This window comes from Physeter macrocephalus, chromosome 6 (assembly GCF_002837175.3).
Source record: "Physeter macrocephalus isolate SW-GA chromosome 6, ASM283717v5, whole genome shotgun sequence".
NCBI lineage: Eukaryota > Metazoa > Chordata > Mammalia > Artiodactyla > Physeteridae > Physeter > Physeter macrocephalus.
The window spans coordinates 76456404-76475170 of NC_041219.1; the positions used below are offsets into that span (position 1 = coordinate 76456404).

The 18767-nt window shown below is 37.5% G+C and overlaps 1 protein-coding gene across 4 annotated transcripts in view; it reads left to right on the forward strand.

The window, feature by feature from the left end:
* The window catches only part of FAR2 (fatty acyl-CoA reductase 2), a 128704-nt gene extending 110641 nt beyond the window's left edge, over nucleotides 1-18063 (forward strand). For all 4 annotated transcript variants that reach the window (XM_007120273.3, XM_007120272.4, XM_007120271.4 and 1 more), the window contains 8 exons: nucleotides 39-216; nucleotides 1496-1540; nucleotides 3497-3615; nucleotides 4885-4952; nucleotides 7406-7577; nucleotides 12788-12917; nucleotides 15033-15160; nucleotides 16061-18063. In XM_007120273.3, coding sequence (XP_007120335.1) covers nucleotides 39-216; nucleotides 1496-1540; nucleotides 3497-3615; nucleotides 4885-4952; nucleotides 7406-7577; nucleotides 12788-12917; nucleotides 15033-15160; nucleotides 16061-16223 — 1003 coding nt within the window. In that variant the 3' untranslated portion in view covers nucleotides 16224-18063. The remainder of the gene's footprint in view (nucleotides 1-38; nucleotides 217-1495; nucleotides 1541-3496; nucleotides 3616-4884; nucleotides 4953-7405; nucleotides 7578-12787; nucleotides 12918-15032; nucleotides 15161-16060) is intronic.
* The last annotated feature ends 704 nt before the right edge of the window (nucleotides 18064-18767 follow it).

Sequence of the window (18767 nt, forward strand, 5' to 3'; positions counted from 1 at the left end):
ATGTTGCTAGAATTCTTTTTTACTCTGACTACCTTCAGGTGGTTAGACGATGCTATCATTGATGAGATCACACCCAAGCTGATCGGGGATCGGCCCAATACGTACACCTACACCAAGGCCTTGGGAGAGATGGTGGTGCAGCAGGAGAGCGGCAAGCTCAATATTGCCATCATACGGCCCTCCATCGTGGGAGCAACCTGGCAGGAGCCTTTCCCAGTAAGCCCACTCGCCCGGATTCCACACTTTGCTTCCAAACCAGCATCCTTGCAGCCCAATTACTCTCTGATGTCTTTTTTTTTTCTTTTTAGTATGTATAGCTAAGTACAGCAAATCAAATGTGAACCCATTATAGAGTTGGGTGGCATCTTAGATTAGCTTCCCGTTAACTCTCGTCTCAAAATTGCCATGGGAAATAGTTTTATTTCTTGGCTTCCCCACTACAGTTTAAATATAGCAGAATGTTCCCGATGGCCAAATTGGTAGTATTACAATTGCCAGGGTAAATAGGAATCACGAAGCTCAGAGAAAAGTCCTCAGTTTGGGAATAATAATTTTTATCTCTGTATACTGCTAGGTCTGTTAGAAAGTACTTTGAATTATACCATCTTTTGTGAAGCAGTTCTGTAAAGCTTTTGCACCAGATAAATCCAAGCTCCATTACTTACTGACATGAAGGCTTTTGAGCTGTCTCATCTGTAAAACTGGGCTAACCCCACCCACTGTGGAGGGTTGATCAAATGAGTCGATGTATGAGGTGTGCTTAGTGCAATGCCTGGTCCCTAGTAAAAGGCTCAACTAATATTAATCCCTTCAACTTCTCCTCTCTTCTCTCCCATTTTACACACACATTTTTGACTTTCACAGATAAAGAAACAGACATAATGAGGTCAACTGACTTGCTTAGGGCTTAGGAGACAAACTCAAAGAGACATTTGTCTCTAACTGCTCCTAGATATAATCTTTCCTCTAACATCTGTAGGCAAGCTAATACAGATGGCTAGACAGATAGATACATAGCTGGATAGACAGACAGATACATACATACATAGATAGGACGAAAGATGCTATGACTCTTACAATTGTCAAGAAATGGACATTTCCTACAAACTGTGTTTGAAATGTTCCCCTGAGGAGTTAAAATCAGGCCCAGGTGGGGAAAATGAATTGGTTAGCAGATTATGATATTTAAGATGTGATCCAGTTTAGTTCATAAGATGTCATAAACAACTTGCAACCATCCATGATTCCTGCTATGAAATAAATGCTGGCAGAATTTTAATTCTTGCACAAACCAAGTGCAGAAAATATCCAGTGCTTTCTCACTGGTCTCTGTTTGAAATCTTAGAAATACTGGATTAGACGGTTCTATCAGCTGGGGTCTCAGTGCTCTTGTTTGAAGTTTATTAAGATTAGACTGCAGATGTTCCAAAGATATTAGGATTTTCTGACATGTGCAACCAATTAGAGATCTTTTTTTTTTTTCTTATTTTTTTAGGGTTGGGTTGATAACATAAATGGACCTACTGGGCTCATTGTTGCGGTATGTATAATGGTGTGGAAATAATTACTTGAAAAGTAGTGGAGGGATAGTAACAAAATACTAGTGTTGGCTTAGCTTCACTGACGCAAAACCATAAGCGTTACTTTACTAACCACAATTGATGCAACTTATTTCAATTTTGCTGACTGGAAAATAGAGGCAGAATGAAATTACTTTAATTATCTGTGGATATCATTATCAGGAAAACAGAGATACTGTGATATCATCAATTACTACTTAGGAGTTTAATTTTTGGAAACTCTTTTGAGCATCTAGTACCATGCCTGTATTTCCCCTTAGTAAACACAAGATGGGGGTGTTTCCCCCTTTTCGCTCTTTAACTGTAGCTTGAATTAGGGATGCAATAGAACTCATACCCCCAACGATTTTTAAATGTATGTGCGTGTGGATAGAAATTATATAAATTCATAAAATATATCAACATCAATTTCTTAATAGATACAAGAAATAAAACTACCAATTGGAGCAAATTTTTCAAATATAAAAACTGATAACTATAGGAAACACTTTTCAACAATAATACTCTCACAGACCAGGAGGAACATCAGTCATTCCTGTGGGTCAGCAGCGCTCTGTGTGTGTCTCGCTGCAGTGGAGACCGATCCAGTGAGCTGTGGTGCTTCCCAGTTCACGCTGAAGCATTTTAGGGCCAGAACCACAACTCTACTCTTCAGGACAATGAACAGGACTTCAACTCTTTAAATGAGTTTAAATCTTATTAGGCATCTCATGTTTCAGACTATGCCTTTGTTATTCTCAGAACTAGATCCAACATGAACTACAATACAAATATAAGACAGTGAATTATAACTACTTGTCAAACACAATGACAATGAACTTCCTTCTGATTTCTTTCTTTTTCTGTCCCCTACCTGCCTTCATCTCTTGAGGCTTAGTTGGGGGTGAATATTTGGTAACTTAGAACATAACTATTTTAACATGATCCAAGAGTGAGTTTTATTACATTGTTTACAAAGCTGCACATTAATTCAAATTTTCTAAAATTTTCCAGACTGATTTCCTATGTCCAAAGGAAGAAAACAGAAATTAGGAACACAAGAAAGTGCTAACCACTGCAAATTGATGTTGGAAACATACAGGGTGTAAATAATCACTTTATAAAGTCACTAAACATGACTTTTAATTTATTAACTGACTTCTTTATTTATTGACACAACATTTATTAACATGAACAATTCCCAATTCTTACATCTGTATAACATCAGTGATCTGTGAGGTAAACAAAGATACTGAACAAAAAGTAAATAATGGTGGGTTTTTCCCCAAGTGATAAAAAAAGTTTTGTCAAGTAGAATTTTATTAATTTTTTAAAAATGTTTCCTAAACTTTTAGTGTCTATTATTGCTTGTAAATTAGTAGGCACTAGCAGAAAACAACATCATTTAAGAAATGGTAAGCTAAATTAATGGGGAATCTGGGAGCCCTAATTCTTATTGTTTATCAATTAACCAAATACATTAAACCTCTCACAAGTTTGAGGAATTTCACTCTGAAAGGAACCTGAGGACCCCTAGCGGTTCTTGGCAATGGTGGCACTTACGATGAACTCGGCTGGGAGGTTGGGTGGGCTGAGAGCAGTCAGCCTTGGGGCAGGCACCTAGTAAGCAGTGATCAGTGCTGGCCGTTATCACTGACAGCATTCGTATTACCTGTCTGATGTATACTTTAATCCCGGCTATTACTTAGGACCTGGTTCAATATTTATGTCCTTGGGACTTCCCTGGTGGTCCAGTGGTTAAGAATCCACCTTCCAATGCAGGGGATGAGGGCTCGATCCCTGGTCGGGAAACTAAGATCCCACATGCTGTGGGGCAACTAAGCCCGCGCTCTAAAGCCCGCGTGCCGCGACTAAGACCTGACGCAGCCAAATAAATAAATTAAAAATATATATTTTATGTCCTTTTTCCTGTGCAGGCTGGGAAGGGGTTTCTTCGGTCCATAAGAGCTACTCCAATGGCTGTGGCAGATTTAATTCCAGCAGATATAGTCGTCAATCTCACTTTGGCTGTGGGATGGTACACGGCAGTTCACAGGTGTGGATGCATAAGCTGGCTTTCAAAGAATTGATGAGAAGGAGGGTGACTGTGTTAGGCACCTTTTCAAAATACATGCATTTTGGGACTTCCCTGGTGGTGCAGTGGTTAAGAATCCACCTGCCAATGCAGGGGACACGGGTTCGAGCCCTGATGCGGGAAGATCCCACATGCCACGGAGCAACGAAGCCCGTGTGCCACAACTACTGAGCCTGAGCTCTAGAGCCCGCGAGCCACAACTACTGAAGCCCGCGCACCTAGAGCCCGTGCTCCGCAACAGGAGAAGCCACCGCAATGAGAAGCCCGCGCACTGCAATGAAGAGTAGCTCCCGCTCGCTGCAACTAGAGAAAGCCCGCGCACAGCAACGAAGGCCCAACGTAGCCAATAAATAAATAAATAAATTTATTTAAATATATATATATGCATTTTATTGTGGAAGACCCCAAATGTGAGAGGGTGTCCATTTCAATATTTCACAGTTCCAATTATGCCATCATATATGCATTAACTTGTTTTATAAATACTGGTTGATCATAAAGTAATAAATTCTTCAAATCATTTAACCACCTAATTCCTGATAACCGAAACTTTTCTTTCTATTCAATAATCTAAAATACAGCTTCCTTTCTTAAGGCAAAGGAGATGAAAGTGGATGAAATGAGAGCATATTTTTTTTAACTCCTCAGTCCCTAATAAATGCCAAAAGTTCAGATCACCGTGTGTGTAGCGGGGGGAGGAGTGGGGGGGTGGGCGGGATTTTCTAGTACAAGGAAAAAATAATAGGTTGTTTGTATATTTAGCTTTGTTAGTAAAAGGTAAACAAAGTTAATTTTTATTAATTATTGGAAGTTAGATATTTAGATGTTTTCCAATCCAACAGAGCTTCACTGGATTTAGGAAAAAACATGGCCCATATTTTTGCCCAATAAAGATGTCAAGAAGTTAGAAACATGATCTGCTTTCTCATCATCATGCTACCTCCATTTGCTCCATAAATATGTCAACCTATTGGGATTTTTTCCTTGTACACATGTACAAACACACACACACACACACACACACACACACACACACACACACTCTTGCACTTTTCCTAGACTTCTTCTATTTTGCTTATTAACCCAAAGAAGGAACAAAAGATGGAAGTGTTGCGTAGGGTGCCTTAGTCATGGGAATTATTGAAAAAACCTTGTTTAAATGTTATTTTCCCTTATCTTTTTTTCATTAGTTCTCCATTTTGTTGTATTTATCTAACTTTTGTTTTCCAGACCTAAGTCAACACTGATCTACCACTGTACGTCTGGCAGCCTCAACCCCTGTAATTGGGGCAAAATGGGTAAGTGCCTGTAATGATGTACCTATATAACTATGAGAGTGTGCTCACTCATGATTAGGGTCTGCCACATGGACAAAAATAGACAAAGTGTGTCATGGAGCTTAGAGTCTAATGGGGGAAAAGACAAAACATAGGTAAAGAGATTAAAATAATTGCAAATTGTAAATGTGTAAGAGTTAATTAGGATGTACTGTGGTATACCAAAGAAAGGGGCCAGTGGGATAGCTGCATGATTGTAAGCCATAAGGGGCCCATTGGCTATAGACATTTAAAAAATAAATAAAACCAAGTAAAAGTCAGCAATTATAAGCAATGTCAGTGATAAAATACTCCTCCTGCTGAGCCACTGCTCTCATGAACACAGTCCTCACACCCTGGCCACATCACTGAGAATGTGACATAATCAATGGCCAAGTAGATTTAGAAAAGTCCAATAATGTTAACTCATGTTATTGAGTCAGTGATACTCTTTATTAATTTATGCTGTCAGCCATAGTGTAACCTTGAATGTATCCTGTTGAATTGAATTAATCCTGCATATAATAGAAAATTAGCTAACCAATCTTGTACTCTCCTTTGTCAATTTCAAAGTTGATTTTCTTGCAAATATTTGAAACTTTTAGATCATCTAATTGTTTAGCTACTAGATGTTGAAAAAAAAATCAAATGTGCTTAATTTGTTAGAATCTGATTTCCAATTCAGAGCACTCTGCTCTGCTGTTCTATTTGCAAAGTTATTACTTCAGTTAAAGTAAAATGAAATTATCTACTACCATCAAAGTTCTTTAGCTAATATATCCAGTTATTTAGATCATATAGCTAAATAATTCTGACAATATTCGGAAATAAAAATAAATCTCCTCTACCTCAGTAACAGAATTAAGATACCACTATAAAAAGGCATTAATAGAAGCAACCAAGGTACTTAAACTTTTCTTTTTAAAAAAAACAGCTTTTTTTTTTTTAAATTTATTTATTTTGGCTGCATTGGGTCTTTGTTGCTGTGCACGGGCTTTCTCTAGTTGCGGCGGGCAGGGGCTATTCTTCGTTGTGGTGCGCAGGCTTCTCATTGGGTGGCTTCTCTTGTTGCAGAGCACAGGCTCTAGGAGCTCAGGCTTCAGTAGTTGTGGCACGCAGGCTCAGTAGTTGTGGCGCACATGCTCCGCGGCATGTGGGATCTTCCCGGACCAGGGCTCGAACTCATGTCCCCTGCATTGGCAGACAGATTCTTAGCCACTGCACCAACAGGGAAGTCCCCAAGATACTAAACTCTTAAGTAAAAAGATGCTACATGTAAAATCCATTCCTGAGATTCAAAATAGTCTTCTTCAGTGCTGAAAATGTTTACTATCTATTTTGTGGAATAAAAATATTTGAAAGTGATCTTAAAAATAATCTAGTGTGCTCACTTTATTTGACACACAAGGCCCAGAGAGAGTTAATGATTTATTCAGTTCATATGGGGAGCTGGAGCCTGATGTAGGAGTATTGATAGAAGACAGGTCTCCTGAATGTGTAATGACCACCCACTAGGGATTCCTAAAAGTTAATATGAATCCCTCTGGGAGGAAAAGACCCAGGAATCAGATGTTTCTTGATAATATTTTCTGTATAGGGTATGTATTTTTCATACAGATTTCTAGGTAGCATCTTTTATGGAGGACAGTAATCATATTACCATAATAACTGATACCTTCAACATAACTGAGTAATGAACTTAGGCATATTCTTTGAAAATTCTACATAAAATCAAAATTGAATTCAAATGAATGAATACCTTTTGAAAAGACATATTGGATTTACAGATGTACAGTAAAAGCTTTAAACTAGGTTTTATATAAGTAATAATTTTTTTTAAAGATTATTATTTTAAAAAACTCTGGAGACAAGAGTAAAACCATTGAGTCTGACATATTCCAGAGTAGTAGGAATACCAGAGAAGTAAAAGACTGGTATTTAAAGTGAACTGACACAAAGGAGTCCAGCTTTTATATTCTCTCTTTTACTTAAATCTTTATAAAAGTTTAAGTAAAATGTCAAGAAACTTTCCTGATTTTCCTGCAAGTAAATGATCCAACCAAGGAAATAACACCCTTAGGCTCTGTCTTGGGCTTTAGAATAGATTAGATAACCTTGAAATTGAATGATGGATTTAAGTTTTTCTGAACAATACTTCACTGTATTGACTAAAACTATTTTCCCAAGAAGTTGTTTTAGAGTAAAGATTTCAAGAGAAGGACCAAATTCTTAACCTATTCAAAATGTTGGATTTTGCAGGTGACCACTTGCCTGGCATAAAAATCGTAATATTATTCTCAGAAATTGATTCGTGACTCTACACAACAAATCCTTATTATTTATTGTTTTGACCCATTGCAAATGCCATCCACCACAGTGGGTTTATATGCTCCTAGACTTAGCACTTATTCTGGTTTTTTTTTTTTTTCCACCAGGGATCCAAGTCTTGGCAACCTTTGAAAAAATCCCACTTGAGAGAGCTTTCAGGAGGCCAAAGGCTGACTTCACAACCAACAACGTCACAACCCAGTACTGGAATGCAGTCAGCCACCGGGCCCCTGCCATTATCTATGACTTCTATCTGCGGCTCACAGGAAGGAAGCCCAGGTGAGAAGCTGAGACAATAGCTTTAGGAGTGTCTCTGCGTGGAAGTTTAGGGCCCCAAGTCCTTAGCCCTCCCGTCACCTGGGGATGAAAGGTGACAACTGAATCATATATATTTATGATTTTGTATATATAATGGGACAACCAAAGCAATAGTTGTGAAAAGCCTACCTTAGAGATCCTTTGTCATAATAAAGGAAGTTATATGTTAAGGACCCTGCTTGATGAATTCAGCAGGTAATCATTCACCTACAAAGAAAAGCACCTGAGATTCTGTGTCTGGGAGTTTCTAAATTGTTAGATGATCTTAAAATGTACAATGGTGGGGCTTCCCTGGTGGCGTAGTGGTTGAGAGTCCGCCTGCCGATGCAGGGGACACGGGTTCGTTCCCCAGTCCGGGAAGATCCCACATGCTGCAGAGCAGCTGGGCCCGTGAGCCATGGCCACTGAGCCTGTGCGTCCGGAGCCTGTGCTCTGCAACAGGAGAGGCCACAACAGTGAGAGGCCCACGTACCACACAAAAAAAAAATTGTACAATGGTAACAGCCTCACATACACACAAGGGATGGCACATGATGATCTCATTTTCATTCTCACAACATCCCAAGGAGGATATTCTCATCATCCCAATTTTACAAATGAGGAAATGGAAGCTAAAAGAAGAATTTTAAGTAATCTCAAAGGAAGTGACAGAGAAAAGATCTGGAGAAACCAGAACTGGATTTACTGCCACCTGGAGATGAGAACAAGGTCGAATGAAAGTATGTTGATGCTGAGGCAGCTCTGTCACCTTCCAGCTGTGTGACCTAGGACATGTCCCTTCGTACCCCTGTCTCACTTGAATAATACTATATGTGTCATCATTATCATAACTACCAAAGGCAATCCCTGCCATCAAGCCTCAGAAGCATGATGTTAGCTCCTTTTAAAGGAAGAAGTCTCTCTCAGCGTGTTTTATTTCCATCCTTATTAACAGAGCAAATGACTGAAACCTAGGCAATGTAGAGTTTATCCAAATTTTCAGAGATCTTAGCGTTCATAACTCAATTGTCAGTTTCTTCTTGAGCAAGGTGAAAAAGGGGATACTGTGTCTGTGGGAAAATATCTGTATGAGGGGTTTATTAAATAAAGATGGGAAAAGAAGGAAAACCAAACATTCCTGGCAGAAACGCTAAAGCCTTTCAAATACATCAGAGTTAGAAGAAGACCTGGTTGAAGAGCAAAGTTCGGTAAGTACAAAAGGAAAACACAGGAGGAAGGAGCCCAATAAAAATATTTACGTATTTTGTTTGTAAGAAATTAAATTGTAATATTCATGGAAAATGGTTAGGTTTGTTATGTGATAGGAATCTTAAGAATAATCTTTATGGCAGAAAATGCTAGAATCCTTCTGGACCCTTTCCTTCCCCATGTGTTTGTGTGTAATCGTCTATGTATTTACAACCATATATGGACATATATACAGTTTTGCTTTGAGGTAAGTGTATGTATAAATCTCTGTGTATGTATAAAGCAATCCTACATACTTTTAACTTTTTCACTTACGTTCCATGAAAATCTAAGTCATTCTGCTAGTGCTGTCTTTTTCCCCTGCTATTACAAACAATGGGGCAACAAACATGCTTTTTTCTAGAATGTGCCTCTAGATCTGAAGAGGAGGCTGAGGGGTGGGATTGCTAGATTGGAGAGTATATGGATTTTATGACTACCACCAGGTTGCCTTAAAGGAAGGCTCTGTCAATTTACACCCCCACAACAGCAAGTGAGAGTACAAGTCTGTTCTTTCTCACTCTCATTAATACTTTGCAAAAATCAATATTTTGAATTGTCAAACTAATGACAAGGAATAGCATCTCTTTGTCACTTTGATTTGCATTTTCCTTGATTGCTGGAGGGGCTGGGCTTTCATTTGTGTATTGAACTTTCGTGTTTTCTCTGGTATGAGTTGCTTGCTTCTATTTCTCACCCATTTTTTAAATTTTTCTTTTTTTATTGAAGTATAGTTGATTTACAGTGTTTCAGGTATACAGCAAAGTGATTCAGATATACATATATGCATATATACACATGTACATATATATATTGTTTTTCAGGTCCTTGCTGTTTATCTATTTTATATATAGTAGTGTGTATCTGTTAATCCCAAATTTTAAATTTATTCCTCCCCGTTTTACCCCTTTGGTAACCATAAGTTTGTTTTTTATGTCTGTGAGTTTATTTCTGTTCTGTATAAGTTCATTTGTATCATTTTTCTTTAGATTCCACATATAAGTTATATGACATTGGTCTTTGTCTGACTTCACTTAATATGATAATCTCTAGGTCCATCCATGTTGCTACAAATGGCATTATTTCATTCTTTTTTTTTTTTTTTTTTTTTTTTTGTGGTACACGGGCCTCTCACTGTTGTGGCCTCTCCCGTTGTGGAGCACAGGCTCCGGACGCACAGGCTCAGCGGCCATGGCTCACGGGCCCAGCTGCTCTGCGGCATGTGGGATCTTCCCAGACCAGGGCATGTGTCCCCTGCATCGGCAGGCGGACTCTCAACCACTGTGCCACCAGGGAAGCCCCTATTTCATTCCTTTTTATGGCTGAGTAATACTCCTATTTTTCTATTGGGTTGTACTTATTAATTTATGGAAGCTCTGTGTGTGTGTGTGTGTGTGTGTGTGTGTGTGTGTGTGTGTGTGTGTAAATATATCATGTATTTACTTGAAGTCAGTTTCTTATATTGTAGTTCTAATTATGAAGCTTTTTTAATACAAGGGAAGCTATATATAATGCAGGTCTTAAGAGCATGGAGTTTGGAGTCAGACTTACATATTTAAATCCTGGCTTCACCAATTTATCCATATGAGCCCTAAATTACTTAACCTCTCTAACTCCTAACTTGCAAAAAGGGGATTGTAATCATACCTATTTCATAGGGTTTTACTTAAGACTGCATAGAATATAGTAATCACTATTATTACCAAAGAAGTTTAAACATTTTATGTGATAAAATGAATCACTTTCCCTTTATAGCTTTTGCATTGTATGCATTGAGAAGATCTTTACTACCTGAGAGTAATAAATGTATTCTTTCTTTCTAAAAAAATACTATTATGTTGATATAGTCCTGTATATACAATGTTACACCATTGTATATATAATGTACAATATTATATATACAATGTATATATATTATATATACTATATAATCATTGTGCAATGATTCTTTTTAAAAATTAAATCTATTGAAATCATATCAATTACGTCAGGGTTGTAGAATGGATAAAGATTGCCTTAGTCTGTTTGGGCTGCTATAACAGAATATCATAGACTGGGTGGCTTATAAACAAAAGAAATGTGGGAGTTCCCTGTTGGCCTAGTAGCTAGGATTCCAGGCTTTCACTGGAATGGCCCAGGTTCAATCCCTGGTCAGGGAACTGAGATCCTGCAAAAAATAGAAATTTATTTCCTCACAGTACTGGAGACTAAGAAGTCTAAAATCAAGATGCTGGTAGATCCAGCATCTACTGAGCGCCCACTTCCTGGTTCCTAGACAGCCATGTTCTCTGTGTCCTCACATGCTGGCAGGGCCAAGGGAGCTTTCTGGGGTCCCTTTTATAAGGGCATTACCCATCTGCCAAAGACTCCTTCTCCAAATGCTATCACTATTAGGAGGAATAGGTTTCAACAGATGAATTGTGGGAGGATATAAATATTCAGTCTACAGCCAAGATGTTAGATAACAATAGCAAATGGAACCCTATTATGATGCTTGTATTGATTCTACCTCCTTGCCTAAGAATTTCCCATGATACCATGAGAGAAGTACCTCATGAGTCATCAGGGATATGGCCAGTAGGATTTGACCAGAAATAAGACCAAATTTCCCAAATAGCATCATAAGTCTTTATAAGGTCAACTATAGTAATAACTATTACCAAGATTAGCCTAACAACTGATTAAGATAAAAATCGAATGTTCTATAGGCAAAAGGTGATCTGTAACCAGAAAATCTAGACTTGAGCATTAGCCATGTGACCTTGAACCTATTAATCCGTCTGTAAAATGAAGATAAACAGTATAGACCCTGACTAACTCACAGAATCATACTGTGAGGATCAAATAAGAAAGCATACAAAAGTTTTTTTACAAATTGTTATAAAGTTGGGAAGTTCAAACAGCAGGTCCTGACCATGGGGTTAGAAGACGTGATCCATCTCAAGCAATGGGATACAGGGGGTGAGTTTACAGAGGCTTTTTGAAGTCCATCAAAACTGAGTTGGAATTTTGCCTTTGACACATTATATTATCACAGCCACTTAATCTTTCTTAAGTTTACTTTACATAAAAATGCAGATAGGGGCTTCCCTGGTGGCGCAGTGGTTGAGAGTCCGCCTGCCAATGCAGGGGACGCGGGTTCGTGCCTCGGTCTGGGAAGATCCCACATGCCGCGGAGCGGCTAGGCCTGTGAGCCATGGCCACTGAGCCTGCGCGTCCGGAGCCTGTGCTCCGCAACGGGAGAGGCCACAACAGTGAGAGGCCCGCGTACTGCAAAAAAAACAAAAAACAAAAAACAAACAAACAAAAAAAAAACACAGATAAATACCTACCTAACAGGGATGTTATGGGAATTAGTGGAGATAATATTTTTTTAAAGTATCAGCACTATGCCTGAGTAAATTATTAACAAATAAACTATTTTCCCCTTAAATCTCCATTACAGTTAATAACTGTTTTTGGTTCATCGGACGCTAATACAGTCACCACTTCTGCCTAGATGTTATATAATAAGACCTCGAATCAATTAGTTTTAAAAAAAAAAAAATCCAAGAACATACAATAAAAAAGAGAAATGTTTTCTTATTGTCTACCTCAGAATTCAAAGAATGAACAGTATGTCATCAGGGGTGGATACCTGGCTAGGCTTTTAAAACATTTGCAACTCTTGAGAAACAGATGGTAGAAAAGAGGAAAAGAAGTTTAGTGGTATTAAAATGCCTGATAGAACAAGCACTTTTAGATTCATCCCCTTCCCTTCATTCAACAGAGTGTTAACATGGAAGGGGGAAAAAAATAAGAGTTTTAATGTGGAATTGGAAGAAGTGGGAAGAAATAATTTTTATATTTTTTCAAACATAATTTGTCATATATCCCTATAGAGAAGCAGGGAAGCAGCCATCTGTGGTGCACTGATATTCGCTCCTTTGTGATCTTTACCTCAGGATGACAAAACTCATGAATCGGCTTTTAAGAACCCTTTCCATGCTGGAGTATTTCATCAACCGGAGTTGGGAATGGAGCACATACAATACAGAAATGCTGATGTCCAAGCTGAGTCCTGAAGACCAAAGAGTGAGTACAGCACTGACAACCAACAGGAAAACCTTACCCATTCAGAATTTAGAATTATTTGACCTGGAGAGCTGATGAATAAAGGATGTTTTTGTTATATACACAGAATTTTTTTTTTTTTTCTTTTTTGGCTAAGGAAATCAGTGAATGCTATCAACACAATTGCAGGAAGCAAGTTTAATGTAGGTAAGAGATCTAGGTTCTTAGCCTTTGGCTAGCTTCTCACTGCTGTTCTGCAGTCAGGTCTCATATACTTTGTTTCAATCCTTTGTTCAACTTCCATAGCTGTTAACTTTTCAACAAATCCTCAATACCTCTATCTTTCCCCCCTAACCTCCAAAACATATGACTGCAATGAAAAATAATAATTTTACTGGCCAGGAACTCTCTCATCCACTGTTCTTGTCAAATCAAAATTGTTCTGCATCTCCAAAGCTACAGTTCCTTCCTTCTTATCTTTTTAGATAAGCTAACCCTTCCACCTCTGCATTCTAGCCCAGCTAAGACCTCCCGCCATCAGCATTGCCCTCTCTCTAGCATTGTCAGTCTTCCTCCCTATAATGATTTCTCTTTGACAATTCAGACGTTTATTTCTCAAGATAGGCCTTCACTTTAATTGCTCAGGATCAGTGCCATTTATTTCTATATATTAGCTTCTTAGCAGTCACAAATGTTGTCCTGAAATTCACAAATATAGAAATCTTCTGTACTTTGTACATGTCCCTAGCTTCATTTTCTCAGTCATTTATTCCTTGAGCATATCCTTAGTTTTTAATTAAGCTTTAAAGATTTCACTCTCTTTGACATTTTCTGCTAAAAATTTTTTAAAAGAAAGAAAAGAAATTTCTTGATTTATCTTGTGCTTGCCAGCATGTAGAAGAAACCAAGGCATGCTGAGAAGTAAATGTTAGATGGCTAGCTAGCCTCACCTGCTAGCTCGTACATACCAGCCTCATAGAGCATGATTCAAATCCAAGTCCTAAAATTACTTCCCACCATGGAAACTAAGGCTTACTTGCAGTCAGACACAATGTACCAGCTTATTTTTTAAAACCCCTCAGGCTATTAGAAATTATTTTTAAAATTAGCATCAAATGTTATATAGGCTTATCTTTATTGCATTTTCTCCATGGAATTTACCCATCTAAATAATTCAAAAGGTAATAAGCTTAGAGTTTCATTTTTGACATTTTGCCTTCTTTGTTAATACTCTAATTTATTTCACAAAGATTTGGGATAACTTGCAATAAATACATGTAATAAAAGAACAAAACAGAAATAAAACATCAAACCAGGAAAAATATGTACTGAAATATGAAATCAAGAGTAAGAACGGAAAAACAGAACATTCATATGTAGTCTATAAGATCCTACTAAGTCACTGCAATTAAGCAGGAAATTTGTTCTTAAGATTTCTGGTGGCAAGGTGAAAAGAAAATATAGTTTCATGGCATTCTTTGTCTAAGAAAAGAAAATACACTAGTGTTCTAAGAGAAGCAAAGCTTTTCTTACCACTCTGAATGTTTCTGAAGGGCTTCGTTTTGTGGCACACCAAGAAACATAATGGATAACATCTCAAAAGCAAAGATAGAATATAAATTCTGCTAAGTTAGTCCTTAAAGCTTTGATTTAAGCCTTTGGTTTAAACTTAAGTCCAAAGTTTACCTTAATCAGCATAATGAAGTAGTGATATTTCAGGAAAGGGTGCTAGGGCAAGGGGACACCACCAAAATTTAAGAATAATGAAAAGAAAAAGACATATATAATTTGTTTTGGTCCCTAACATATTTATTCTCTTTAAAAAAATAATGAATCCCTATTTACTTGAAATGAAATTAGCCTTCACCAGACTAATACCAGTTCCTTTAAATTTCCAAGACTTCCTAAAGGTCAAATATTTGTGCTTGATCCATGTTTAAATATTCATATATAAATGGTAATCCATATTGTTACTGCCTTTAAAATAACAGCTCAAATCATCTCGTTTGGAGGGGTACAACCTAAATCTTCCAAACTGAATGTCACTCATTTAGGTAAAAGAAACTTCATCAAATGAACAAAGTGATCGTCCAGCAGTGCAATTCTGACAATCCATAATCTCTTCTTGCATTTCAGGTATTCAACTTCGATGTGCGCCAGTTGAATTGGTTGGAATACATTGAAAATTATGTTTTAGGAGTTAAGAAGTACTTATTGAAGGAGGATATGGCTGGGATCCCAGAAGCAAAGCAACACTTAAAAAGGTAAATATAAATCGGTCAGTTAATATTTACTGAGCACTTACCATGTGTATCTGATTTTATACCAGACATGAAATATGAGCAGGGGAAGAGAGGAATTAATATTTTTTGAGCCTTTATACTATATACCCTGTAATATACTGTTTCATTTAGACTTTACCACATCCCTGTGAGGCAGGTATTATTATTTCTGTTATCCCATTTTTATCAAAGAGCTATTTAAGCTCAAAGAAGGTAAGTGGGCAAGTCACACATGGTAAGTGCAGGAGCCAGATATGAACCCAAGTTTGTTTCTTCTACCACATCCTGTCATAATGTGGTATAGAGAAAGAATACCCAACAGGCAGAAAACCTGATTGTGCTATTTAACATGGGCAAATCAGTTAACCACTCTTCAAGACCTTTGCCTGAAATTTCTTTCAATAATTAATCCCTAAGGGACAAAGAATTATAGTAATCTGACATAATTCTGGTAGAAGCGTAGGGCTTTTAATGCAGAGATGATAAGGATGGGAAAAGTAATTGCAAACTGAGAGGAACGTTGCATAGCAAGAACTTTAGAACTTACCCTCCAGTGAACAAGAACCAGGGAAGATTTGTGATATATAGTAATATGATCAAAGTATATTTAAGAAAGATTACGTTAGCCATGTTTATAAGACAGGTTAAAGCAGGTATGAGAAAGGGAAACTAGTCAGGGGAATACTATAGAAATGATTACTCAGAAGGCATGTGGTGGAAATGAAAGATATCAAAATCAAAAGGCCATCAGGTAGTGCCACATACCTACGCACTTAGTTATTTGCTGGTCATAGCCAGGAAAAGATACATTTATGCTTCAAATAACATAGTTGGGTATTATTTGGTACTGTTTTGACTTTGGTTATATATGTCTGTTTCCAGGCTCCGAAATATTCACTACCTCTTTAATACTGCCCTCTTCCTCATCGCCTGGCGCCTTCTCATTGCAAGATCTCAGGTGGCTCGGAATGTGTGGTTCTTCATCGTGAGCTTCTGTTACAAATTCCTCTCCTACTTTAGGGCGTCCAGCACACTCAAGGTCTGACAACATTTGGCGATCTCCTTTTGTTTGGAACCTCTCAGATACCTCTAAAACAGCAACTGTGGTTCTCAAAATTAGGTAGTAACAAATATGTCCAAGTCATTACCTGTCAAATGTGCTGTCATGTATTCATCCTTATTTCTTAACTATACATTTTTATGTCAGTGAGAGAAGGAAAGTCATATCCTAGCCTATAATCATACATATGTTAGGAAAAAATTGTTTCCTAACACTCCTCTATTCTATGCTCTTGAATATAAAACACCAAAGTACACCCATCTTCCCACAGTTAGCTTTTTCCACCTTGAGAGGACTAATTTCAACTCAATAAACATGGAAGAACACATGGTAGAAGCTGAGATATGCTAAAGAAAGGCAGGTCTAACCTTTGACCCATTCTAGTGTACTTAGTATAAAGGTTTAAAATCAAGGTAAGTAGAGAAAGGAAGTTCTCAACATCTTCACAAATGCTGTTAGAGAAATAATTCTCCACCGAGGTTTCTGCTTTCTTTTTGTTATACAATGGAGTCCTGGTTGAGGGCTGGGGGAATTAGAAACGTGGGTTCACATTTAACATTTTCCTTAACTATATCCACTTCTGAAACCTAAAAAAAACCAAGAGGTGTAAATAATTATGTATAAAGTGAAGGCTCAAGCGTATTTTCACTGGGACTGTTTATTATGCTTTTAAGTAAAAATTAGTTCCCGTAACTTGAATTTGACATCTATTATTTCTAAATCATCTTTTGAATCACCAGTTTTCCTGATAACCTCCTAAGGGTTTCCCTCTTCTTCATTAACGTCTCCAAATGCTTTATATTTACGTTTATATTGCTCAGGCCTCGATTAGAGATTAGAGTGACTAATGTTTGTTAGAGGAAGGTCCTAGGCTAGAATCATGTAAAAACCCATTTCCCTGATCTTTGCCATTGAGGAAAGCAAAATTTCAAATAAAATTTTAAATGCTACTTTTAGCTTTTTCTATAAGTGGGGAAGTTTACTCTTTCACCAGGATTTGCTAGTATCTTGATCACTCCAGTTGCAGAGTGTTACCTGTAGAATGTGCAGCAGAAGAGGACAGACTTCATTAAGTGACTCTAAGTTTAGAGAACAGGTGTTTTGTTTGTTTAAAAATATTTTATGTATGATGCAAATGAGTAAAACACTAATCTCAAAATCCTATATTAATATAACCGTTATCCCAACTTTCCTCATATTTGAGAGACGAGTGCACGTTGGATTGCAGCATTTCATGTTAAAAACATGGACTATGAGTCAACTATAGTACCTGGGGCCGAAGCAACTAAAAATAATCACAACTACTTGAAAATTACATGAGCATAAAATGTTGACAGGTATATTTATGCTCACTTTCTGAGATAATTGGTTAATACTCACTCAGAAAGGCACACTAGGTGGCCGAAGTATACTAGGGCCAGGACGATGACTTCTAGCCCAATATTACTTGAGATTTTTCTGAACCCCATAAAGGGTGTTTGTGGAGGGGGACTCTTCTGGGCAGTGTCTTTCCCAATCTCATCTAAGTTCTGGGAACTACTTCCCAGGGCAGACAACCCAGTTCTGAAACAAAGTACCTGGTTATCATCTTCAGTTTGAGATGTCTGTATGACATGTTTGAGTTACACTGATTGATTGATTAAGATACAAACTGTAGATAATGACAAAAATGAAATCAAGATACAATTCAATGAAATTGGACAAAACGTAATAGTTCTAAGAATTTACTATCTTTTGATTATTTTATGTTTCACCAATTCAATAAATTCCACTGATCAAGTATTCACATTTTTGACTTGATTAAATGAAAATTTGAATTAAAAAATGGTTTCCTCTCTTCTAGTGTTTAACTGCTGACTACTGCAGTTGATCTCCTGCCTCCTCCCTAGAAAAATGATATAATCTAAAGAAACTACCAGTTGAATATAAATTAACACATACCCATAACGCCTTTTTTCCAGACACCATTAATAGGGTTACACGTATTACATGTTGAAGCATGTTCTACCCGTGACATTAGAGAAATGACATAAAGTTCTTTTGTGATGATTAAGCAGTAAAAGCAGGTATCTGCATGAAGGAAAATCCCTAGTTCTTTTACATCAAGACCAAGTGACAATAACGTTGAGTGCCTAATATATACACTCCAATGAGAAAGAAGCTCTACTTTTGGGAAGAAGGGGACAGCGAGGACAAAGAAAAGGTTATGTTTAAAAAGAAGTTTTGGTAATCCCTATATTCTGCACCCATAAGATATACGATACAGTAACAAACCTAACAGAGTTGAAGACAGTCACCACCTGAGGCAATTAATACTAGAAACAGTTGAGGCAGATGAGCACACAAATCAGAAAAACATTTCTCACAATTTTATACTAACCTAACGTCATCTCCAGTTAACAGCTCACTTTAATAAACTGATTTAGAATCTCAAGGTAAAGAGACTGATCTGAGAAGGAACTAATACCCAAATAGTGTGTTTTATCTCACAGTGAACATAGCAAAGTACGTCAGCCTAAAGCTTCCAAC